At 33.9% G+C, this 26,251-nt stretch overlaps 1 protein-coding gene across 10 annotated transcripts in view; it reads right to left on the bottom strand.

Moving 5' to 3' along the window:
* LOC110029496 (serine/threonine-protein kinase prp4) overlaps window positions 1-26,025 on the bottom strand; it is a 40,837-nt gene extending 14,812 nt beyond the window's left edge. For 3 of the 10 annotated variants that reach the window (XM_020731805.1, XM_020731809.1, XM_020731804.1), the window contains exons 1-16: window positions 25,075-26,025; window positions 24,821-24,851; window positions 23,500-24,700; window positions 23,152-23,306; window positions 22,785-22,996; window positions 20,082-20,150; window positions 17,972-18,044; window positions 17,713-17,869; window positions 17,202-17,493; window positions 16,892-17,006; window positions 16,604-16,767; window positions 15,104-15,178; window positions 14,576-14,991; window positions 14,088-14,149; window positions 7,661-7,721; window positions 7,484-7,539 (exon numbers count right to left, since the gene is read on the bottom strand). In XM_020731805.1, the coding sequence (XP_020587464.1) occupies window positions 14,803-14,991; window positions 15,104-15,178; window positions 16,604-16,767; window positions 16,892-17,006; window positions 17,202-17,493; window positions 17,713-17,869; window positions 17,972-18,044; window positions 20,082-20,150; window positions 22,785-22,996; window positions 23,152-23,306; window positions 23,500-24,700; window positions 24,821-24,851; window positions 25,075-25,245 (2,904 nt within the window). In that variant the 5' untranslated portion in view covers window positions 25,246-26,025 and the 3' untranslated portion in view covers window positions 7,484-7,539; window positions 7,661-7,721; window positions 14,088-14,149; window positions 14,576-14,802. Of the gene's footprint in view, window positions 1-90; window positions 255-3,536; window positions 3,717-6,744; window positions 7,540-7,660; window positions 7,722-10,766; window positions 10,913-14,087; window positions 14,150-14,575; window positions 14,992-15,103; window positions 15,179-16,603; window positions 16,768-16,891; window positions 17,007-17,201; window positions 17,494-17,712; window positions 17,870-17,971; window positions 18,045-20,081; window positions 20,151-22,784; window positions 22,997-23,151; window positions 23,307-23,499; window positions 24,701-24,820; window positions 24,852-25,074 lie in introns of those variants that run through there. The other 7 variants (XM_020731808.1, XM_020731807.1, XM_020731810.1 and 4 more) reach the window with 7 other exon arrangements.
* Window positions 26,026-26,251: the final 226 nt, after the last annotated feature.

The following is a 26,251-nucleotide window of genomic DNA, read 5'->3' on the forward strand; positions in this document are numbered from 1 at the left end:
AAATAAAATGCTCAGAAGATGAGCTAAAAAAAAAGGAGAAAAAAAGGTAAACACTTAACATAAATGAATGAAAGGGTTATAAAAGGCTGGCCCCGAATAGTTAGGACATAGTCAAAGAAGATGATAAAGATTAAAGTTACAACCAAGCTCCTAAAGCCATGGGGTTTGCAGGTTGTTTCACATTAATGCCATCATTTTAAAGCTTCCAACTGGGTCCTTCAGTTCAATAATACAATTGTGCACTCATCTTGGTCCTTGGTTTTGAAGTGTAGAAGAATTATGAAAAAGGATTAATAGAATAAATGTGGAAAGATCATGAAGAAAATGAGGTAAACCGAAAATAACATGGTTAAAAAATATGCAGAAAAAAAATTCAGCAAATTAAAATAAACTAATGTAGCACTCGGTAAGGACTGAAAGAGGTTTATAAGGCTGGCCTTAAATAGTTGGGACTTAGCTAAAGAAGATAAAGACAAAATCTAGAGTAAATTACACAGGCTCTCAAGGCCAAGGGTTTCACAACTTGCTTCATGTTATTCTCATTTTGTTTAAAACCTTAAAGTAAGTATGCATTTCATCTTGATCCTCTTTTGCAAGATCCATTCAAAATATTTAATATTCCAAAAACGAAATTCACTTATAAGATGAGCTATGGATCCGCATGAGCCAAGCTACAAAGACTATAGGTAGTTCTCAACCCTGTGCTTAACGATTCATAGAATCCAAATAACTCATAATTATTGTGTTGCAAAGGCAAAAGAAGACATTAGAGTTTGTAAAATGAAAAATTTGCAATAAGCAAATATGTACTCCAACTAAAATTAACAAAATACATGAGCAATATCTTATTCCAATTTTTCTTAAGTACTTATCTGATGACCTCTCTCATCATAAAAATTTGGACCTATGATGCACAGACACTTCTAATTAAGAAGTCATGGAGTGTCGAAGACGAATTGGACATGGATACGGATCTGATACGTGATGCACAAACACTTCTAATTAAGAAGTCAAGCAGTGTCGAACATGAATTGGACATGGATACGACTCTGATATGTGTTGAGCACAGCATAGAAATGCCTGATTTAAATAATATTACAAAAAGGACACGCGCATGACATGCGCAGTACGTGTGTTCTAAGTTAAAGAATTAAAATTTCTAAAAAATTATTTTATGATAATATATATATATATATATATATATATATATATATATATAAAATTTAGAAATAAATTTAAATTCATATTAATCAATTTTTATGCATGTACATATCTAACACCTAAATTTCAATTTTTACATATATATCCCCTTGCATGAATATATGAATAAGTGTATTCCACTTTTTAAATTTGAAAATAGTGGTTATTAAATGTGAAATGAAAGATTTGGTTGGCATAAAATAAAATTCAAAATTTAGGCGTTAGATATGCAAAATAAGAATTCGATGCTAAAGAAGCCAATGATCATTTTATTTTTTTAATGATTAATTGATTAAGATGACTTAAATATAAATATAACAAAATAAATATATGCTTACTTTCATTTTGATTATTTTTAAATACAATATAATTCGTTTTCAAAAATAAAAAAACTAAAAAGATTAAAATTATATCAACTAAAATAGGAAATAAATGTGATGTCAAACGAGCTTTTAGTTTTTAAAATTTAGTGTTATTAAATTTCTTATTTTCTCTTGATATTATCTAAATATTGTTTATTTAATTTTTATTTATATTTAAAAATTTTTATTATAGTTGTGTGCTCGACATGCGTTCGTGCCCTATATTTTCAATAACATACATGTCCGGTGTACGTGTCTTATCGTTTCCGTATCCGTGCAACATAGATTTGGACCTAAGAGCTTACACAATCATCTATTTTTCTATGATTTCACCTTATTTATCAATACCTTTAAGGTTTGCAAATCTTTGAATAACATGCGCAAATGAGATTGATGATTGCAAAATCATTTCTTGCCACATGCTCGAGCAAACTAAATCTTAATAGGGAGTGGGAAGTTTGCAGGTTTGTAGTTATAGACAACGAGTAATTTTCATTCCATTTGAACTATGACTATTGCAAAGTGACATTTTATTGGTTGCTAAGAAACTGAATAATCATTATAATGCCTATATTAGCAATAGTGCAACTTCTTAATATACCTTGATCGTTGAGCACAGTAAATCAGAGAAAAATTGATGTTCAACTCCATATTGAGAGTGAGGAAACATCTATACAATATGATATTAAAAAACTTAATAAATTAATGTAAATGGACAAAAGATGCAAGGGAGAAGCGAGTTTGTCGATGGAACTGTTGATGCAATAGTTATAAGTTGATGGCATGCACATGAAGAGGGATATGCTTGTTATAAGTTTTCCAAGTCCTGTCGTCTTTCCATTGTTACAAGTCTATAGGAAGGGAACATTGGTTGCAAGTAGAACGTTCAAATGCAAAGTGAAAGCATAAGTGTTATGATAAAGTTATAAGGGAAAAGCAATAATGATGAGAACTAAATGATTGACCAAGAAGCCTAGTTGCCCAAATGACGACAATTTAGACAATGAGAATAAAGGAATCATGTAGTTGGCCAACGAGAAGCATCTAATGATAGAACAGAAGCAAATAAGTAGAACAAGAACAAGAAGAAAGCTTTGCATGGCATTCCCTATGATGACTAGTTTGGGGGCGAGAGTGACACTTTGAAAAGGTATAGCATATAAAAGAGACCTGAGAAATATATTGTTCAAAGAAGAAATTGCATCATAGAAGATTACAAATGATACAAGATACACCAAAAAATGTCCTCTTAAAGGATATGATTGAAGGATTCATGCAATAAACATGTATAATTACATTAAAAAACTAAACAGAAAAGGTTGTCACAAAAAATGATAATGGTAAAGTTTTCTAAGAGTATTTGTATACAAATCCTAAAATGAAGAAAAACTTGGACATTCAAAAAAAAATACTAGAATCCATTCAAATAGAGGTAAGTGAAGATGTTCAGAAGAAAACTTCAGAGTTATCGTTGAAAAAAACGTAAAATCAATCTAGAAGCCTCACTAAAAAGTCAAGTGATAATAGAAGTGATGATAGAAGCCTCACACACACACACACACACACACAAGTGTGTGTGCCGCAAGCCGTGGCCTGTTGGTTGGCGGGGTTCACTGTAAGTCCCCTCAGGTCACGAGTTCGATCCCCAGTGGCGCTGGGTTCTCGAATATTCAGGCAAATAGCGCGGGCTCTTATCATGAGGCCTAACGCATGGAAAATCGGTCATTGGGCGTTTTTTAATATATATATATATAGACACACACACACACCACACACAAACATATATGTACTTATATACATAAAACTTTGAGACCTTCTCTGAACAAAGATTCTAGAGGTGAGGAGAAACTTCTGGATTGTACTTAAGCTTACATTCCTTACATGTTTGATATTTAAAAAGTTTATCTCAAAGCCAAAAATCAGATATATACAATACATTTGCACGTCAGCACAAAAGGAAAGAAAATTCTTGGCCCAATAATGCTTTGAAGTCAATGTTAAAGACAATCAAGAAATCAATAAATAAATAATCGCCTCAGCATTTTAATAATTGGTAAGGCATGCTAGAGAAATGCTCATGTTGACAAACTAACTCCAGCAACAAGGGCAAGACTAGAGTAGAGCAAAAGAGGTGTCATGTGGATGAGCGGGTCCCTATAAATTCAAAAAACAACTACAAATTTTAAGTTGTTCACAAAAAGACACAATTATAGTCTATTTATCTCGAGAAACGTAGAGATGTGAATCAAAAATAATGGAGATTAGCAGGCTCCATGTAAATGATTTTTTGCTGCATTCGATACAACAGGAACAACCAGGAATGATATAGCTCTAGTGACTTTAAGCCAAATGCTTAGATGAAAGCTCGTGAAGGAATGATGCAAACAATTACTAGCTTAAAAAAATGACAAGTAAAAAAAGGTGGAATATATCCATATCTGAATTCAGAAGGAGATAATGTACACCACAAAAAAATCAAAAGAGGAACGGTGGGGCACAGTTCGGTGAAGGTATTACATGTAGATCACATAGCAACCACAACATGTGATTGGTTGGCTACAATAAAAAAGCAATTCAAGCACCTCCAGGAGGCAGTGATAGTAAAAGTAAGGCTTAGATAGAATTCATAATAAAACTTCTGAATAATCATTAGCATTCACAAAAAAACAACAATCTAATCATCTACGCAGTACATAATAGCAGTTGGTCATGGCAATGAGAAAAGATAGAAGCAAGTCAAAATGTTTGCTAAGAAGCGCAAAAATAACAAATGTGCTTAAACAATTTTTAGGATGAGCCGATTTAAAATTTTTTTAGTTTGGCTATTAACATAACGTTGCTTGAACGAGGCATGACCTTATGGCCTGTTTGAATTTTTTAGACATATAGTTTGATGAAAATAAGACACTGAATACGACACAGCAACAGCAAGCCTTTATCCCGCCAAGTGGGGCGGCTGCTTGAATCTTTTTTATCCATTGTGTCCTATTGAGTGTCATATTTTATTTAAATCTAATAGATTACGATCATTTTTTATCCAATGTGTCCAAGTCTTTTTAGGTCTACCTCTACCTTTCTTAACAATATTCGAATCTAAAACATTTACTCTCCTAACCGGATCATCAGATGGTCGACATTTAAGTGTCAAACCATCTAAGAAGACACTTTAATCTTGTCCCCCACTGGAACTACACTAACCCTATCACGGATGTAATCATTTCGCATTGTCTCTAAATGTCAAGCCACTCATCCACCTAAGTATTATCATCTCAACAACACTTTGTTTTATGCTTCTCTTTTAAAGGCCAACATTATGCACCATAGAGCATTGCAAGTCTCAACACCATCTTATAAAATTTTCCTTTCAATCTAAGCGGTAATTTTATATCACACAATAAGCCCAATGCATTCCTCCACTTCCAGCAACCAACTTGAATTCTACTAATAACATCCCTGCCTATATTATCATCACTTTGAACAATTGACCCAAGATATTTAAAACGTTCACAACTTTTAATGATTTGATCACCCATAGTTACAACTTTGTTACTAGAGCTACTGCTACTAAAATTACATTAAATGCATTCAGTTTTAGTTCTACTCAAACGAAGTCCTTTAGACTCCTCCACTGTAGACCTCCATAATTCAAGATTTCCCTAAACTCTTTCTCTAGTCTTATCCACAATAAGAATATCATCAACAAAAAAATACACCAAGGTATATCCTCCAGTACATGTCCAGTAAGAGCATCCAAAACTAAAGCAAAAAGATATGGGCTTAAAGCCGATCCCTAATGTAATCCAACTGAAGTAGAAAAAAACTTGGTCAATCCTCCTTCTGTTCAAACAAAAGTAACAACTCTAGTATACATATCTTTAATAACTTGAATATAGGTCATATCAACACATTTCTTCTCTAGAACTCTCCAAAAGACTTCTCTTAGAACCATAGGGTATGCTTTTTCTAAATCAATAAAAATCATATGTAAATCCTCCTTATTCTATCTACACTTCTCCATCAAACCTCACAATAAACGTATAGCTTCCATAATAGACCTACCCAACATAGATCCAAACTGATATAAGAAATATTTGCATCACGTCTTGACCTATGTTCAATTATCCCCTCACATAATTTTAAAGTATGACACATTAGCTTAATTCCTCTATAATTTGCACATTTTTGTGCATCCCCTTTATTCTTAAAATTGGGGACCAAAATACTCTTCCTCCACTCAGGCATTATTTTAGGTTTTAAAATAAAATTAAAGAGTTTAGTAAGCCAAAAAATTCTCAAATCTCCTAAATATTTCCACACTTCAATTGGAAAATCATCAGGCCCCATTTTTCACCCTTGATTTTATTTAAAGCCTTCTCAAATTCTTTGTTACTACAACGGCGGTAAAAATAAACATTTGAATATTATTAACGCTATTAAGATCACTAAGATCGATCGTATTTTCACAGACTTCATTGAAAAGTTTATCAAAATATCTCACCCACCTATGTTGAATATCTTTCTAAAAAAGCACATTTTGATTTTCATCTTTAATACAATTTACTTGAGTTAAATCTTTGTTTTTCTTTTCTCTTTATTTAGCTAGTTTATACAAACATTTTTCATCCTCTTTAGCATCTAATATATTATAAAAATCACTAAAAGAAGAAAAAGCATTCATGTAGCCGACCCCACTTAGTGGGATAAAGGCTTGTTGTTGTTGTATAGATTGATGTTCTACTGTTAATTTTTTAATTGCCTTTAGTACGCTTGCTGAAGAAGAAATGAAACTTTAGCTATGCCAAAATCGTATTCATTAGAGTTACAGCAATAAAATCACCTATAAGACAAACATGAGATAGAAAAAGAAATATTTCAATTTGGCTAGATTTTTCTAAATCAGTCCTGCACTCATTGCAAAATGTGCAAATTAAAGTTACATTAGCTAGGCGCTTCTTCAACTGATCCATTCCAGATTTCAGTTGGAAGATCCATGCGATCATTATGAAAAGGGAATGTGTTGCAAATAGCAGAAGAGATTTGACGCTATAATGTTCACACCGCTCAAGGAATTCATAAATATTGATTGCAAGAGTAAAAATTATCACGCCTCAATATGCAGTAGGTTGAGATATCTCCACTGTTGCATGCCGCCTACACTGGCAAAACTTACTAATGGGCCTCAATCTTGAAAGATGGCAACAGCTACATATGCTGTGTTGATCTTATTTGCAAGAAGCCGATGACATGAGCATATAATTGCAATAAAATTAAAAACCCAAGTAAAATAGTGAAGTCTGGCACCCAAGTTGGAAGTGAATAAAGTTAGGGAAGAGAAATCTGGGTTTTATCGAGGAAAAGGAGGATCTCACAACTTTACATATACAAGAATCAATAGTAACATATATAGTTCGATGACCCAACTTTCCAGCTATTTTTTTTAACAATGCTATGATTTTGCACATTGAAGATCAACTACAGGGTTTTTATAAATAGTGACCAAGACCTCCATATATAATTTAACTTAAAATTTATTTTCATTACAAGTAGTCCACAACAACTCAATATTAATAAACAAACGTGGGAGTAACGCTCCCATCAATAGGGGTCTCCAGTGGAGTTAATCAATAGTACAGATACGTGAATAAGGAGTTTGAAGAGAGGTTAAAATGCAGCATTGTCCCAGCGTATTAAAGTGATTCTTTTCATGATTTAAAATCATCAAGTCAAAAAAATCATGAGAATAAATCATTGCACCAGGCTTAATCATTATGTAAACCAGTGCATGTATCTTAAACTTTCCTAAGCTCAAGGGCTGAGAACCAGCACATTCATCACCAAGAGATGCAGATCCGTTAACGTATAATAGAGCACAGAACAGCACACATTTTATCTCAATTTAGAAAATAGTCATAAATGCATACCTAAAGCGAAAGTGTAACATGGAAAACTTGCATTCCTTGGAAGAAGAAATTCTTCCCTAGAAACAAAAAGAAGCAATGTTAATAAAGTTGTCAAATGGAAACCAGTAAAACCATTAAAACTGAAAAGCTTAAGAAAAAAAATCATTAGAAGAAAGTAATAGTTCAAAACAAATTTACCATGTTAAAGTTTCCTTGGAACGAGATGATCATCCAGCCAATTCCAGTGCAGAGGCAGAGGCTTCCAGAAACCAAAATATGGATCAGATATTATACAAAACTATTTTCAGGTTTACTAAATCATAGTAAGAAAAAAAAGTTAAGAAAAAAAACAAAAAAAAAAAAAAAGGTAAGCTCTCAAAGTACATCTTTCAAGAGTTTATGATGTTGAGATATGGAGCCTAAAAAAGCACCGACAACCGTAAAACAGGAATTCCAGACGGCATAACTACGCCCAGAGTGCAGCATCTATTTTGCAGATCTTTCGTTTTAGCTGTGAAACAAGGCGGGTAGGGTAATTACACAGAGGAAAGGCATACCTATGCCACGGTTTCCTTCATTCCAGGCTCTGAAACAGAGCTGTTGGCATAATTAGACCGAGGAGCAGGCAATCATGCCAGGTGCGATGTGTCTCCCGATTCAGTTTTTAAGCCCTCAATTTAGAGCAAGCGAATCTTTTTGGAGCACAGTGAACTCTCGAAAGGGTTTTGTGTGGAACGGTGAAGTTTGAGAGGTGGATTTTGCTAGTGTAATTTCTAGTGCAAATAAAAGAGATTTTGGAGCAGAATTCTTGTAAGTTCATGGTGGAGAGAAGAGTTGAGTGGCATAAATTTCTGCATATTTCTATTATCGTAGTAAAAGTTTGGTATTGTGTGGCTTCGTGATTTTTTCATGTTCTCAAGTTTTTTCACATTAAATTTTGATATCTTTATGAGATAACTTTATTTTGTGTTTCTGCTCGATATTTTACTTTGAATTTCTCAAATTAATGAGCTCATTTTTCTATAGTGTATTTTTTATTGTAAAACGATCAAAGCACTAGCATCTATCCCTAGCAAGTGGTTTCAGAACAGGAGTTCTTTTATGAAGTTCTTAGATTCAAGTGGGAGCAATGACCGACGAAATGAGGTACAAAGTGAAGAAGTTTAATGGATCAAACTTTATGTTCTAAAAAAGGGAAGTAAAAGATTTGCTATATCAGAAGAAACATTATTTGCCACGATAAGAAATCTCTAAGAAGCCTGAAACAATGACACTGAGCGAATGTGAAGTGTAGGATCGAACGACCCTATATTTGATCCCTCTTTCACTATCGTTGTCTATTACGTTCAACAAAGTGAATAAGAAAACTATGATAGATCTCATGACTTCACTGATAATAATGTATGAGAAATATTGTGCTTAAAATAAAATTTTGTTGATGAGAAAATGATAGAAGACAGTTCGATGACTGAACAGTTGAATAATTTTAATATTGCGATAGGTCAGTTATGTTATATGGATATAAATTTGATGATGAGGTCAGGGCAATGTTAATTTTATTTTCATTGACGGACGGCTGGGATGAATTGGTCACGACGGTGACTAACTCTTCAGGTCATATGAAGTTGAACTTCAATGGCATTATTGGGTTAATGTTGAATGAAGAAGTTCGTAGAATGTTGAATGAAGAAGTTCGTAGAAAGACAGTAAATGACGACCTTTTAAGTTTTGCGTTGAATGTTAAAAATGGGGAAAAAATCTAGATAAGAATACAGATAGAAAAATTTAAGTCCAGAAGAGAAAAGCCCAGGTTAGATAGAGGAAATAGCAAAGATGAATATTGGAATTGTGAAAAGAACGAAACAATTCAATGACTGCAAAACTACAAATAACATTGGTGTTGGAGGTCAAGACAGAAATCCCTTTATAAATGTCGTGACTCCCTGATTTTATACCCAGTCAATATTGAATCTTAGATAGTAGATTCAGGTGCATCTTTTCATACACACCCCATAAAGAGGTGTTCAAAAATTACACTTAGAGTAATTTAGAGAAGGTTTATTTCAGAGATAACAAAGTCTGCAATCTCAAAGAAAAGGATCATATTGATATCATGTTGTCATATGCAAGAGTCTGAAAGCTTAGTGAAATTAGACACATTTAAGTCTAAAGAAAAAATTTGATCATGAGTGATTTGTGAAAGGTGACAAGAAGGGCAAGGGTGATGGCTCGGATCAACATTGAAGGCACTATTTACGTGATCAATGGGATGGCATAATCCATCAATGTGACTAGAACCAAAGTAGATGCAAGTCTTTCACACTGCAGGTTTGGTCATATGAACGAGAATGACATGAAATTTTTACTTTCAAAGAACAAGCTTCAAGTTTTGAAATTTGTGAATTTAGAGTTCTGTGAAGATTGCATATATCACAAGAACAATAAAGTTTATTTCCCCAAAAGTAAGTCAATTGTGAAGTTAAAGCAATTAGAGTTAGTATATACTGATGTAATAGGGCTTGCTCCATTTCAATCCATTGGAGGTTCAGACAGTGTTGTCACTTCCATTAACAATCGCACAAGAAAGGTAAGTGTTTACTTTTTAAAGTATTAATCTGTTTATTTGAAGTGATTAAGAATTAAAAAGTCGCAGTAAAAATTGAGAAGCTTGAGGTTTAAGTGTCTCCGATGAGAAAATGGAAGTCAGTATCGTAATCAGATGTCAGAAAATACTATGTTATAAAGAAGAACAGCATCACTTCACTGCTCTAAGGACACCACCGTAAAACAGTGTGGTTGAACATATGAATAGAATCATCATTGAGCATGCCAAGCTTATAAGGTTGCAAGAAGGTTTGTCAAGACAATTCTGGGCAAAAGCAACAAACACTGTTCTTTATTTGATCAATCAAATTCTATCGGTATCTTTGAATGAAGGCTTACTTCAATAAGTTTGGATGGACAAAAATGTAAATCTGTCTCATCTGAAGATATTTGGTGGTTCCACATATGTTCATGTTGATGCAGCATCAAGAAGTAAACATGACTCAAAATTTTTCAACTGCATTTTCATTTAGCATGACATATAAATTTGACTACAAATTCTGCAATTATGAGAATCAAAAGTTCATTAGGAGTAAAGATGTTGCTCTCAATGAAATAAATATGTACAAATAGGAGCATAACTCAGAATTATCCGCCAGTTACTCTAGAAAAATCCACACATGTTAAGATAGAAACTAATGGTAATCAGGATGGTGAAGAAAGAAGTCATCAATCTGAAACATGGAAAGTTTTTAGTCACCTGCTACTAAAGTCAGGAGACGCATCTGAATCTCAAGACAGGCACAGAGGTACTGTTCTTCTTTGTACTGATTGTTGCTAACAATAGTGGTGAACCAGAGTGTTATGAAAATGTTACTCAAGTTGAAGAATCAAAGGAGCGAGGGCCTGTAACGGATGATGAAATGTAATTACTAAAGCCAAATCATACATGGGACTTAGCGATATTACTAGATGATAAAAGAGCACAACACAATAAATGGGTCTACAAGTTGAAAACTAAACATTACTAGACAAGACTTGTTGTTAAGAAATTTCAACAAAAAGGAGTGGACTACACTGAGATCTGTTCCCCTACAATGAAGATGACAATTGTCAGAGTTGTGATGAGCTTAGTAACAGAGAAAGATCTACATATGAAGCAGATGAATGTAAACACAGTCTTTTTACATGGAGATATAAAAAAATAGTATATGGTGCAACCATAGGGTTATGAAATTCTAGAGAAAAAAATTAGTCAGCAGGTTGAAGAAATGTCTAAATAGATAGAGGTACGTGAGATTTGACATGTTCAAGTCTGACAATTGGTAAATTAAGTGCTTGACAGATCATTGTTGCTTCATAAACAATTTTAATAATTGTTATATCTTGCTTCTTTTGTATGTAGATGACATGCTAATTGCAGGGGCAAAAAATTAAAAACTTGAATAAGCAAATATCAAAAAAATTTGAGATGAAGAATTTAGGTTCAACTAAGATCATCGAGATGAGAATCAACAGGGACATGGGTACAAGTACACTAAAGTTGTCTCATGCGGAATATGTTGAGAAGATCATATAGAGATTCAACATAAGTGAGACAACTAGTGTGCACTTCCTTAAGAAGTCACTTCAGGCTATCTATGAAATTATCTCCGAAGTCTGAAAATAAAGCATAAATCGAAAGAACTTCGTATGCTTCTAACGAGTCGTGTAGTGTCAGACATGTATTGGACACGAACAAGACTTCGACGCGGTTCTATCAGGACATACAAGTGCTCGATTTAAACAATATTAAAAAAAGATACATTAGTTATACACAAGACACGCGTGTCCTAAATTAATGAATTAAATTTTTTAAAAAAAAATTAAAACTAAAATTAAATAATACATATATTTTTGGTAAAATTAAAGAAAAATTTGGATACATATCAGTCAATTTTTTTGTATTTATAATTTTAACAGTTACATTTCAATTTTTACATATGTCACCTTACATATATATGAAAATGTGTATCACTTTTTAAAATTGAACCTAATATTATATTACATGTGATATGAATGATTTGGTTGACAAATATAAAAATCAAAATTTGGGTGCTAGATATGTAAATACATAAGAATTTGGTGCCAAAGAAGCCATTGGTCATTTTGTTTCTTTTAATCAAAAATTAATTATAAAATACAAAATAATACATATATATATTTTTTATATATTTTAATTCTTTTTCAATATAATTTAATTTATTTTTAAAAATAAAAAATAAAATATACAAAAAATACATTAAATAATTATATTTTTGAAAATGAAATAAAAATAAAACCAAAAGATAACAGCGCCTTGGGCATCATTTAGTGAAGTTATTTTAGGAGTTTACTAGTTATATATATATATATTAAGAATTCTTATTATAATAATGTGTCTGACGCATATCCATGTCCTATATTTTCAATAATAAACATGTCTAATATTTGTATCGTATCGTGTCTGTGTCCTTATGTTTGTATCCGTCCAACATAGGATATTGTTTATGTAGTAGTGATTAGCAAGTACATTGGTAATCCAGGAAAGCATCATAGCGAGGCAGTGAAGTGAATTTTAAGGTATTTAAGATGAGCAGTCAACATGACACCTTACTTTGAAAGTGCAGGAATCAGTCTACAGAAATTTGTGGATTAAGGTATGACGACAAGGTATGTTTTCACTTTGGAAAATACATTTGTGTGTTGTGTTTTCACACTACAAAAGATAATTGCACTTTCAACTACGGAAACCGAATACACTGCTATCACTATTACTAACAAGAAGATGATTTGGCTGCAGAGTTTTATGAAAAAACTAGATAAGAAACAAGGGAATGAAAATTTTTATAGTGACACTATGAGTACTATTCATTTTGCTAAGAATTTCATGGCGAAATATATTTAGCTAAGATATCACTTTCTATTAAAAGATGGGCAGTTACTCGTGGAGAAGATATACACGACTCAGAATCTTGCAGAAATGTTGATTAAGATGATGATTATTGAGAAAATGGAGTTATGTTTGGCTTTAGTTGGATTCCAGGAAAGTTGAGACCGAAGATGATCCACACTACGTTACAAAACTATGAAGATTGTATAGACGTTGGTACATATTTGGAGGAGAAGTGTTGGGAGCTATCAATCTCCCAGTGAAAGATTGTTGTGATATGAAGCCCAAAAAAGAACTCGCAGCCGCAAAACAAGAATTTCAGCCAACAAAACTATTCACAAGGTGGCTTACCTATCTAACAGCTCTTTCGTTCCACACAGTGAAAAAAAGCGGGTGGCGTAATTAAACCACGAAGTGGCGCACCAATGTTGCAATTTTCCTTCATTCCAAGCTCTGAAACAGAGTGGTCGGGCTAATTACGCAAAGGAGCGGTGTGATTTATGCCTGGTGCGTTTTGTCTCCCAATTCAGTTTTTAATCCCTCGAATCAGAGTAAGCAAGTCTTTTTGGCTCACAGTGAACTTTCGAAGGGCTTTTATGTTGAGCTGGAAGTTCAAGTGGTGGATTTAGGATCATGTAATTTCTCTTGTGCGATCAAGAGAAGATTTGTAGATGAATTCTTGTAAGTTCCGGTAATGTAGATAAAAGATCCGAGTGGTGTAAATTTTTGTCTCCTTTCACGGTAGAATTTTGGTGTGATGTGATGTGACTCCGTGATTTTTTCCTATTCTTGGTTTTTTCCATGTTAAATCTTGGTTTGCTTTTTAGGATTAATTTGTGTGCTTCTATTCACTATTTACTCCGTATTTCTCAAATTGATGTGATCATTTTTCCGCGGCGTGGTTTTGATTGTAAATCGATTGAAGCCCTAGTATCCACCCCTAACACATGAATGCTTGGGATATTTGGGTGATAATAAATTTGAATATTAAAGCACAAAGAGAACATGAGATTGCAACAGAAAATATGGATAATTGGTGCAATATTACAATTTACAGTTTCCTATTTTATTTAGATTATTTTTTCCAACATAATGAAGCCAGATCTTTGAAAACAGATGATCTCATGTGTTATTTACACGTAAAGCTTCCCAGCAAACAAACCAGGGTACCTTCTTTCAGTTGCCTTGTCTTCTAATACATTGAAGTGATAGCGAATAGACTGGCAAAAACCCTGGATCAAAGACTGAATTAGACTCTCTAGGGACAATGTAGTTCTAAAAATTAAGGAAATTGCATTCAAATAATTAAGCAAATATTCAAGGAGCAGGGAAGTAAAACCAGAACGCCATCAGTACGCCTTAAAAGTAAAATATGAAATAGTAGCCAAGTGATAAGAAAGAACATAATCTATAAAATCAGCTAAATGGAATTGGCAGAAGGCCAGTCACTGGCTTCTCAATGAGCCACCGGACAAGACATTCCAGGTTAGGAGGTTGAGAAAAAACATCAATTAATATTTGCACAATTGAGAAGCACCCGGAATGAAAACTATAAATGATAACAGATAAAACAGAAGTAAATGGTTTATAAAAATCATCAAAAAGCACTTAAGAATGATTTTACATGAGGCTAAAACACCTTAGGCTAGTTGTCTTACAAGAAAACAGAACACATCCCACTGATTAGAACCACCACTAGCAAGGCCTTTAAATCAACCACCATCCTATTCCATGTCTGGTGGATGCAAACAGACTCCAAACTGAACCAAATGCGCTCAGCCCGTGCATAATTTGATAAGACAGCGCGAAAAAATTAGATGTGATAAGTATAAATTGACATCACAGCTAATTTAACTTTTTTTGGTCAGAAAATCAGCATCTTAAGTCACTTGCCCGTGATGAATGGATGGCTCAATGCTTGTGATACTGTCATCCTCTTTTCTGGATCAAGTATAAATACTCTTTCAAGAAGATCTTTGAAATTTGCCAACATTTTGGGGTCCTCCCCAGGAGAACCCGAAATAATACTGCCAATATCCTTTGTTTTGATATTAAGAAGCAGCCTTTTTACAGTCTGTAAAAACATGATGCAATTTAACCATTTCTACAAAAGACTATATATATATATATACACACACACACACCCCTACATATATACATACAAAACAGAAAGCAGAAGTTAATACCTTCTTTGTAACAGGGTCATCCTCCGTAGCATGGAAATTCAGATCTTGGTCAAAATGCTGATCAATAAATGCACCCTACATTATATCAAAATGAATCCGTGAAAAGGTAACTCTTTGATACTAACTACAGGCTTTACTCAACAGATAGAGAGTCTAGGCAAGGCAAAAGGAACTGAAGAATCAAACCATGCAGCTTGCTAAATAAAGGAACCGTGTGGCACAAGGTTATACACTAGTGCCAATCCTCCCTTGGGAAAAGGATCCTTTGTAAGATGCACCCAAATTTTTTATGCATGCATATATAAGGAAGGCATAAAACGTAAACTAAACCATGCAAAAATGGATGTGCAGCATACACATCAAAAGTGGTTTCAATCACATAGAAGTTACCAAAAAAGCAAACAAGTTCAAGTAAAAAACATGTCCAGTATAAACAAACTGTTCTTCTGTCAATGTCATTATCATAAACTTTAGCTCTGTTGGCTAAGCTAAGCACAGCAATGATTCTTTTATCTTACACTTATTCTCACAATCTCCATCCTAGCCGTTCTCTGACTATTTCTTAAACCTTCCATACTATTATAAACCATGCCATCTCTCAAATGCTGTTTTTTGCCTTAAACATTCCTATATATTTTCTCCTTGTTTCCGAAGATCAGTTAAACCTGCATGTAAGCTTTCACTTTTTAGTTGTAAAGAAAAATCAGCCAGCCAGAGTATAGTAGCAACTTGTTGATTGTGAAAATAATATACCCGTTTTATGAATTTCAGCCTGTAATAAAGCAATTCAAAATGTATTATATTCTTTCAATGCTATTCAGAACTTCTTTTCTACCAAATTAACAAAACCCCTTCAAGCACGCCAAGTAGAAAGTTTTAGATCAGGATATCCTAAGCCAAAGTTGGCCGGAATGGATTTTCTACCAATTGGGTTTCAAATGAGATAAGAACAATATAAAAGTTAATTGATAAGCCATATATGACACTCATCTCAAAGCAAATCAAATTGGTATAAAATACATCCAGATCAACCCAATTTTTTTCCACACGCAATGTTAACAGAAGCAGATCTCCAAAGAATTTAATATATCCTTTATAGGCATAATGCATAATATTGGATATGAAACAATTAGCATAGCCTAAAAGCGCTCAAATATAGGCTCAGGATGGAAAGTTCAAAGATTTGACATGCAAGTAATGAGAAATTTGTATTGAAAAAAATCTCAAAGCATGCATAAGAAATAGTAAAATTTTTCATGGTGGAATTTAATATATTCTTAAATGACGTATGACATATGACGAGGAAACCATAGCAACCCATACCTATGCTTTCGTAAGCATAGTATTTCACATAAAAATTCTAAATGTCAACCCAATAGCATCCAGGAAACAATTTACTTTAATAAAGAAGCAGCTAAGAGGAGAATTTTCCATCAAAAAAATTTCAAGATATTTTATTTGTGGAGGGTATGAAACGGTCATAATGCTTAGAAATGTCACCTTTCGAAGCATTTTTTTGGGAAAAGGACCCTTCAACTCCATGTGGAGGCGGAGCATATCATTGTTAGAGGGGCCAGGAAACAAGACTTTCCCAGTGTACAGCTCGAACAAGCAGCATCCAACTGACCAAATGTCCAAGGGATGATCGTACGACAATCCAAGAACTGCAAAAGAAAAGTAGTAATCAAACAAAGAGCAAAAAGAATGACTATCAGCCACAAATTTGGCCAAAATGGTAAAAAAATATATAGCAGAAACTAACTAGATGAGTTAGAGAATTAAACTTACTTATTTCGGGGGCGCGATAAAAGCGGCTAACAAGATAGGGTGTGATATCATTCTTACCAGCAAACATGGCATTGCCAAAGTCACAAAGCTTTAGCACGTTCTTGGCCTCATTCACCTGCGTAAGCATTAAAAAGTGCTTATTGAAAAAATTGGACTTGTAGTTGAGCAGCGAAAAGAGAGATAATATGTAAAAAAAATCAACCATATGAATGATAAAACAAACAAGTATATTGGTATAAACAAAAACATATTCAAAAAGGTCTACAGATGTGGCAAAGTGTAATTTGAAGCTGTTAAATAAGCAGTATACCAGCATATTATCTGGCTTTATATCGCAGTGCAGAACTCCACAATTTCTTAGATGCTTCAACGCAATGAAGAGCTGCTTTGCGTAGGCCCTCACAGCAGTCAGTCTAAGCCCAATATTACGACCAAATTTCTTTAAAACCTCACGGAGATTCATATGAAGTGATTCAAAAACTAAACAAAGATGATTCCGATACTTGAAACTCGAAAGAAACCTAACACAGTGGCGTTTGTCCTCAGGATCTGCACCAGCAAGCTTCTTCAGAATGACAAGCTCTTCCATGCCTGCCTTGTACCTGCCATATTACATCCAATCAAAATAATAATAATAATAATAATAAGACTGAAAATATCTATAATGTTAGCATGACTAAGTAAATTAGTATGTTGTTAACTTCCATATTGAAACTTCTCCCAGCATAAATTTTCAAATACAGAGTTAAATTATTACTAGCAGACTAAAAATTAAACATTATGAAAGACAATTGATGCAACCAAGTTGGATCTTCACTTACATGGTGTCATTGCTCCTAATAATTTTTATGGCAACTTCTTCAGGATCACTTTTTCCACATTTCAGATCCTTCGCACGAACAACAGTAGAAAAAACTCCTTTACCATGTGCTGCAATAACTTCGTAACGTCCATCCAGCACTTCCCCAAGCCTGTAAACTGTACCAACAGGTTATAAAATTAAGTTATATGGTTGCCAAAAAAGGAAAAAAAAAAACTTTAAAATAAGAAATAAATGAAGAGAAAGAATATCATACTTACTATAGTAACCTTCAGCATCATCCCAGTTGTCATGAAGACCATTTCCATCAATTTTCATAAAATCATCCTTACCCTGGAAAAAAAACAAGAACAACCATCATATGGTAAATATAGGAGAAGCTTCACGAAAATAGCTAAAAAAAATTGAGCTTCCAAATTGCGGTTACTTTGAAAAGAAGTACAAAATGAACAGGATGCTTCAGTGAGATGTCATCTAAACTAATAATGTATAAAAAGACTAAAAAGAACAAATGTTTAGTTTCCAGATAACTCGAGGTGTGAAAATTTGGAACATAAACATCAAAAAGATTACATGTGATTTGTGCACCTTACAAAAATCTTAATACTCAAAACAATAGGGCTGCACATCCCTTAACGGAAAGAGAAAATTTAATTCTACAAGCAGCATGAAATTTTCTTCTACATTTTTCTTATAAGAAAAGACTAAAAGGGGTAACCATCCCATACTGAAAAACTTTCAATTTACTCAATCCAACCAAGGATTGTGTTGTTTTTCAACAGGTCAAAGAACCAAACCACATCAAAATCTCCGTTTAGATATAAACAAGTTTCAAATGGGTCGGATTGTCAATGAAAGCCAGAAAGCTACACCAAAATGGAATTTCTACTGCATTTCATTTACAAACTTGCAGGCATGCTATGCATGTCATACAAACAAATTATAGTATTCCAGCAAGTATATACATTCATTAGTAAAGCACAAATCAGGCCCAGGATGCATTCATGTCTTATAGAAAGGAACCAGGTTGGGTCTGACCACAAAAAGGGCCAAGGAGCATTTGAATTAAAAAATAAAAATAATGAAGGACCCAAGTTCATGTTGAATTTTCTTAGCCCAACCAAAAAAACTTACAAGAATCGAGCATGACCTAACCTAATTTCAGCATACATCCTCCCAAAGCTCATTTCACAACACAATGCCAGGAAGAAAATGGAAAAAGGGAGCATGAAATAGTACAAACAAGCTAAATACCAACTAGTATATCTACATGGTGTCCCAACAATTAACCAGTCACCAAACCCACTGCATACAAAATAATATATAAAAATAAATAGCTCCTCCAAAAATCTTATGTTTTATCACAATATAAACCCCTTGATTAAATATGGGCTGCTATTAGGCTTGTCTTCTGCTCCTCGCCCTTTGCACTCCTGATTCCACCCACAACTCTTAAATGGGCTTCAAATCTTACTAACTACACCTTAATAATATGGCTACAAATGCTGAACATTGACATAAACATTAAATTATATTGAATTAGCAAGCAAAATAAAATTTTATTATATCATAAATAAGACAAAAAACTATATTAAATGAATATGAAAAGACAATTGCTTAAATCTCACTAAATAAAACTCAAAATTTCTACAGATTGCAACATAAAAAACCCTAAAGCTAAGTCCCAAAATAAAAGGTGGTTGACCAAAAGAAACACAAAAAATAAGAGCTAATAAAAAAAACTGCTGTGTTTTTCGGCAAGTAAGAAATGCTGATAAATTAAGTGATGTGGAATTTAAGAGGATTGGATTTTCTATGAAAGTAGCCCACCTAACAAGATTTTCACCAAAAAATTGAAAACCAAAGATTAAGTGCAAAGAGATGTGTCAACTTCAAATCCTTCCCAAATTTATGTTCCCGAAACTAATCACCTTCAATATAAGGAAAATCACTAAGAGAAAAGTTATGCACCAAAGAAAAAAGAAAATAACTTTGCTTTCTGGTAAATTTGAGTTACAAAACACTAGTTTTCTTTCATTCACCCGTTTTTAGTAATTAGTGATGAGAATACCAAAAGTTAAATCTGGTAACTAACATGGTTTGAACTTTTAAAATTTAACCTTTTTAAAAATAAATTTAACGCTATAATGTCAAGCATTAAATAAAAGGTTCTGAAGAACTTCAGACAAATTTTACATGTTTAAAAAAAACCAAACAAACTACACTACGCAAGATTACCTAATTTAACATTTCAGACAACTAAGCACAATTTTACAAAGTGCTTTGTTCTTTAATATTTGCAAGGAAAACTTCTTCTAAACCAAAAAAAAAGAAAAGAAAACAGTCAATATACAAGACAAGTGAAGTTACCACTTTCCGAACACCTGTTGGGGATTCACCAAATATGTCATCACAAAACATATCAGCTGACCTCTCACCCTGTTCAACATAAAAGAAAAAAATGAGTTACATCATAGTGTCTTTTGTACAATTTCAATGCTTAAGAAGTATATTTTTAAGAATAAACAAAATAGCTATTCATTAGCATTCCTATCATAGTAAAAAGCACATTGAATCATAATATCCATAATCCTCCAATATTAAGATCTGTATATAAGTATGACACCAAATAGCTAACAAGTTTAGCAATGTTGTTCAACATGAGATTGTATTGTCTGTCTATAAAACTTTTATTTTTTTGCATTTCCCTTGAATATGTTAACTAATAAAAAGAAAATTCATAATACACCAACTTGAACAAACCGAGTAGAAAAAGAAACAAACATCAAGCATGATTTTTTACAAAGAAAGATAAGTTAACAATGACCAAAACTAGAAACCAACCAATTCATATCAGGCAAAGTCCAACAACAACAAAACCTTTATCCCACTAAGTGGGGTCGGCTACATGAATCTTTTTTCTCCATTGCATCCTATTTAGTGTCATGTTTTAAATTAATTTTAATAAATTAAGATCATTTTTTATACAATATGCCCAAGACATCCTAGGTCTACCTTTGTCTTTCTTAACATAAGTCAAATCTAAAACAAGTCTAAGTCAAATCTAAAACATTTACTCTTCTAATCGGATCATCAGATGGTCGACGCTTAATGTGACCAAACCATCTAAGACAGCTCTCTCTAATTTTCTTCGTCACTAGAGTTATAACAACCCTATCACGGATATATTCATTTCGCATTCTGTCTCTAAGTGAAAAATTTCAAGACACTCATCCAGCAAAGCAATCTCATCTCGGCAATACTCAACTTAGTTTTATGCTTCTCTTTTAAAAGCCAGCATTTTTCTCCATATAGCATTTCAGGTCTCACTGTCTTCTTATAAAATTTTCCTTTCAGTCTAAGCGGTACTTTTTAATCTTTTTATCACACAATAAGTCACAATAAGTCCAAAGCATTCCTCCATTTCAACCAACCAACTTGAATTCTACTAATAACAACCCCATCAATATCACCATCACTTTGAACAATAGACTCGAGATATCTAAAGCGTTGACCCCTTTTAATAATTTGATCACCCATAGTTACACTTCTGTCACTAGATCTATCACTAAACCATGTATTCAGTTTTAGTTCTACTCAAACAAAGGCCTTTAGACTCCAAAGCAGAACTCCATATCTCAAGTTTTTCCTGAGCTTTTTCTTTCATTTTATCCACGAGAAGGATATCATCAGCAAAAAGCATACACCAAGGTAAATGTCAAGTAAGACCATCCATAACTAAAGCAAAAAGAATATGGGCTTAAAGCCAATCCCTGATGTTAACCAACAGAAATATAAAAATATTTGGTCAATCCTCCTTCTGTTCGAACACAAGTAACATTTCTTGTATACATATCTTTATTGACTAGACTATAACTCATATCAACATCTTTCTTCTAAATAACTCTCCGAAGGATATCTCTTGGAACCTACTCATAAGCTTTTTCTAAATCAATAAAAATCATATGTAGACCTTCTTATTATCTCTGAACTTCTCCATCAAACCTCTCAATAAATGTATAGCTTCCACAGTAGACCCGCCCCACATAAATCCAAATCAATTATGAGAAATGCTTGTAATCCGTCTTAACTTATGTTCAATTATCCTCTCCCATTATTTTAAAGTACGACACATCAACTTAATTCTTCTATAATTGGTACACTCTTGTGCATCCCTTTTATTCTTAAAAATAGGGACCAAAATACTCTTCCTCCACTCCTCAGGCATTTTTTTAGTTTTTAAAATAATATTAAAGAGTTTAGTTAGCCAAGAAACTTCCAAATCTCCCAAATATTTTCACACTTCAATTGGGATATCATCATGTTCTACAAACTTTCCACCCTTTGTTTTCTTTAAAGCGCCCTCAACTTCTTTTTTACTAATGTGACGGTAAAAATGAAACATTTTATTATTATCAACAATATTAAGATCACTAAGGTCGATCATATTTTCCGAAACTTCATTAAAAAGTTTATTAAAATAACTCACCCAACCATTTTGAATATCTTTTTCTAAAAAAAAACACTTTTTAATTTTCATCTTTAATACACTTTACTTGAGTTAAATCTTTACTTTTATTCTCTTTATCTAGCTAGTTTATACATATATTTTTCAACCTCCTTAGTATCTAATCTATTATAAACACAATATTTTTAGCGTCACAGATTGTTCTCTTAGACTCCCTATGAGTCGTTTGATATTTTTCCCAGTTCTATAAGCTTTTATATTTAAACCAAATTTTATAACTTACCTTCTTATATTTTATCTTTTCTTGCACATTCTTATTTCACCACCAACTATTTTTTTTTATAGAAACTTTTTTTTGATTCTCCAAGTACAACTTTTACCACTTGTTTAATATCAGGTAAAGACCATTGTGGGAAAAAGCTAGATAAACGCATACACATTATGGAATCTCATATTCAAAATGAGAACTATCAATGAACATATAAAGGTAATTTGCCGATCAATCAGTAAGACATGCTCAAACAATGTATTAGATATTTTTATTGAAATGGAGTACAAATAAAATAAAGATTTAAATAATAGTGTATTAAAAATGACAACTTAACCTTTGGACTACCCTCCCCAAGCACACATGTAGCGCCAATGTTCTCAGGAACTGAAAAACCATTTTGAACAGGTGATTTGCCCACAGTAAAAGATGGTTCAACAAATAATGCATCTGAAAGATCTTGCTGTTCCACAACCCCCTCATTGCTGCTAAGAACATTGATTTTCTGCATATCTTGTTGCATACCATCCTTTTCCATTGATACCTCCTCTGATGCAAAGGAAGCATGTGGAGAACATTAAAACAGAGTTACAAGTATACAAATAAGTACTGGGAAAAACAAATAGGGATGTCATAAGTATGTTCTCAACACAAAAATTAGAAGTAACATGAAAAATCAAAAACATAAATTAAGCAACACTTGCCTCCTTCAAGATGTTGCTGATTTTCCTGCTTTTTATATTTTTCCAAAATTGCTTGTGTTCGCTTTCTACTTTCTTCTTTAATCTTCTCAATATCTTCTTCCTCCTGCTTGGCAAGTTGCTGCTCAATTCGCCCTTGGTAGTCCTCATCTTCCTCCCTGTGTTGATAGAATAATCACTTGTATGGATAACATATTAAAGTTAATATTAAGCAAACTGAAGGAATCACGTATTCTAAAAAAAAATTGAGGGTTTACCCCAAAGAATAATCACTTTTATGGATATCATATTAAAGTTAATATTAAGCAAACTGAAGGAATCACGTATTCTATAAAAAAATTGAGGGTTTACCACAAAGTATTCCGCTTTTCTTCTTTGAAATCTTGCTTATTAATAGTATCGGTTTTATCTCTTGTGCTTTCCTTCTGGTATTTGGTATCATCGTGTTTGGATTGCCTAGAATCCCTCTGTCTATCATGACCACTCCTCCTGTGCCTATCCCTTTCATCAACTCTCTCTCTATCACCAAAGGAATTGGTATTCTTGTCCCTTTTTTGGATCGTCTCCCTATCAGAGCTATACTTGTCCCTTTCACTTTCACCTTTGATGTTTCTAATCCTCTCACTCTCCTTGAATCGGTCCCTCTCCCTCTCCCTCTTCCTCTCCCTCTCCCTTTCTCTATCTCTTGTACCAGAAGTTTTACTCTCTCTATCTCGATCCCTCTCCTTATACCGACAATCATGTTTATTCTCTCGTTCATCATATCTACTCGAACTACGGCTTCTTTTCCTATTATTATCTCTGTATTCACTGCTGTGCCTATTCACATCATTTCGTCTGTCCTGACTGCCATTCCACCTGTCAATTCCTTCCCTTCCTCTGTCCTGACTGTTGTGTCTGTAATCATGCACATCATTTTTTCTATGGACATTACTTTCTCTTTCATCACAGGTCTCTTTATCAAGTACCTGGCTTCTACTTGTATATTTATTCAAACTACGCATGCTACTCCTTTCATGATCAGAATAACTCCTTTCTTTAATCCATCTTTCAGACCGGCTCATTTCAATACTCTCATCTGCATCGGTTTTTCGAGGTTGCTCGTGCAATCCTCCACTTTTATGATCATCAGATACTGATTGATCATTGTTAACAACATCACAAGATGATGATTGAGCTGCTTCAATGCATCTAACCTTTGAACTTTTACGAGAAATGGATCTATGATTGCCGACTGATCCTCTTCTTTCATCCTCTTCTTGCTTCAATCTTTTTTTTGATTTAAGTATCTTAGAAGTACAGTCAGAATATTCTTCTTGATGACTAAAGTCATTTAGATCAATAATCCCGTGATTCTCTTTGTCAGGTGATGTGATTAATGATTTTGACTTTTTCCTTTCGTCATCTCGAGCTAAATCTCCATACTCGCCCATGTTGTTTGCTGCATCCAAAGTTTTATCAAATAAATAGCAACTGCCTCTATCGTTTTCTTTTGCACAACGATTCAGAATCTCCATGTTCTTTTCAGCGTTCAAGTTGTCCAGATGGTGTTCTGCAAAAGTACCAAAACACAATCAGTGCATGTTTCCTGCTAGGACAAAGCCATCACAAGCAGAAGATTCATTTAACAAATTCAATGTTAAAGATCATCCTAATAGCGAACTCCAATAACCTTGTAGCAAATCTTCCCTGCGTGAGAGCTCCTGCAAGTACAAGAAACAAAAACCAAGAATAAAATTTAATAATTCAAGGCCCTCAAATCAGGAAATTCATCTATAAACCTTAATTTAAGAAACACAAAGCATGAGCATGAACATAACTACTTTAAATAAACGTTTTCACTGCAGAATGTTCACCATCCGAATCAGGCTTCAAATTCATAATATCATAAAAAAAAGAAAATAGAATGCTTAGCAAGTAGCACACCTTTTTCCTAGCCGGAGCCACAGTGTTCATCTTAATTTCCCCGGGTTCAACTTCTGAATCAACCTCCATAGCCCATCCAGGCCCCTCCCTTCCACCTCCATCTTCTTCTTCTTCAAGTATTTCACCTTCCTCCCGTTCATAATCAACGGTATAATCGAAGCTCTTCTCCATGAATTCCTCCTCGCCTCTTCTGAATCGTAGGAGTCTTTCTTTTCTCCTACTGAGCTGCACTCGTGCAAATCACGCGATCTTCTCCCGCACCCCTTTCCCGAACCTCGCGGTCTCCTTTCTCTCCCGCCTTTTCGCCTCGATGCTTGATTTTAACGAACTCCAGGATCGGAGCACCACAACCTCCCCTTCGCTGACACCGATCCTTGTAGAGCTATCTCTCTCCGTTTCCCTTCGTCCCTCCTCCCTCGCTTACGATTTCGCTAAGAACAATCGCGATGTAGCCGGGAAGGCAACGAAGGGATCACTTCCTATGCTTTTAGGGCCTGTCTGGTAACGGATTTTGAGCGGTATTTAAGCTGGTTTTAACCTAAATTTTGCCGGACGATCATTTTGGACAAAATAAAGCCTCGGATTTGATTTCACGGATTTCGGCCTTAAATCCTGGATTTACTAAATCCCTTGAATCGGTGGATTTCGTAAATCCGAGCCGGACCCTTCGCGCGAAGAAAAACGATGTGAAGTCACCTTCCTCAGTGGTTTCGGGTAGGAGAGGAGCAGGAGGACAAAGAAAAAAGGGAGTTTCGGATCTCTGTCAGCCGCAATCCCGACGATGCGTTATCAGCTAGCTCCGAGACTGCATCGCGAGGGTTCGGTGCGCAGGCGATAGTTTTGGACGAAACCTGAGGTGGCAGGCGCACGCGAGGGTTTCGGGGAGAGGAGCAAATGTAAGCGGGGAAAAATTATTGCATACGACACTCCCCTTGATCGGTAGGTAGTATGTATTTCGGTTAGCCTCCTTTAACCGCATGCATCTCTGCATGTTCATTTTATTTAAGCTAAATTTTCTTAGTTTAATTTTATTTAAGTTCATTTTATTAATTTAATTGATTAATAATTAATAATTAATTAAAATATTTCATAATAATTATACTTAAGTAAAGTTATTTATTATTTAATTATTAATTAGAAAAATAAATATAATTTCTTTATTCATCCAATAAATTTA

The sequence above is a fragment of the Phalaenopsis equestris genome, unplaced genomic scaffold (genome assembly GCF_001263595.1).
Source record: "Phalaenopsis equestris unplaced genomic scaffold, ASM126359v1 Scaffold000580, whole genome shotgun sequence".
NCBI lineage: Eukaryota > Viridiplantae > Streptophyta > Magnoliopsida > Asparagales > Orchidaceae > Phalaenopsis > Phalaenopsis equestris.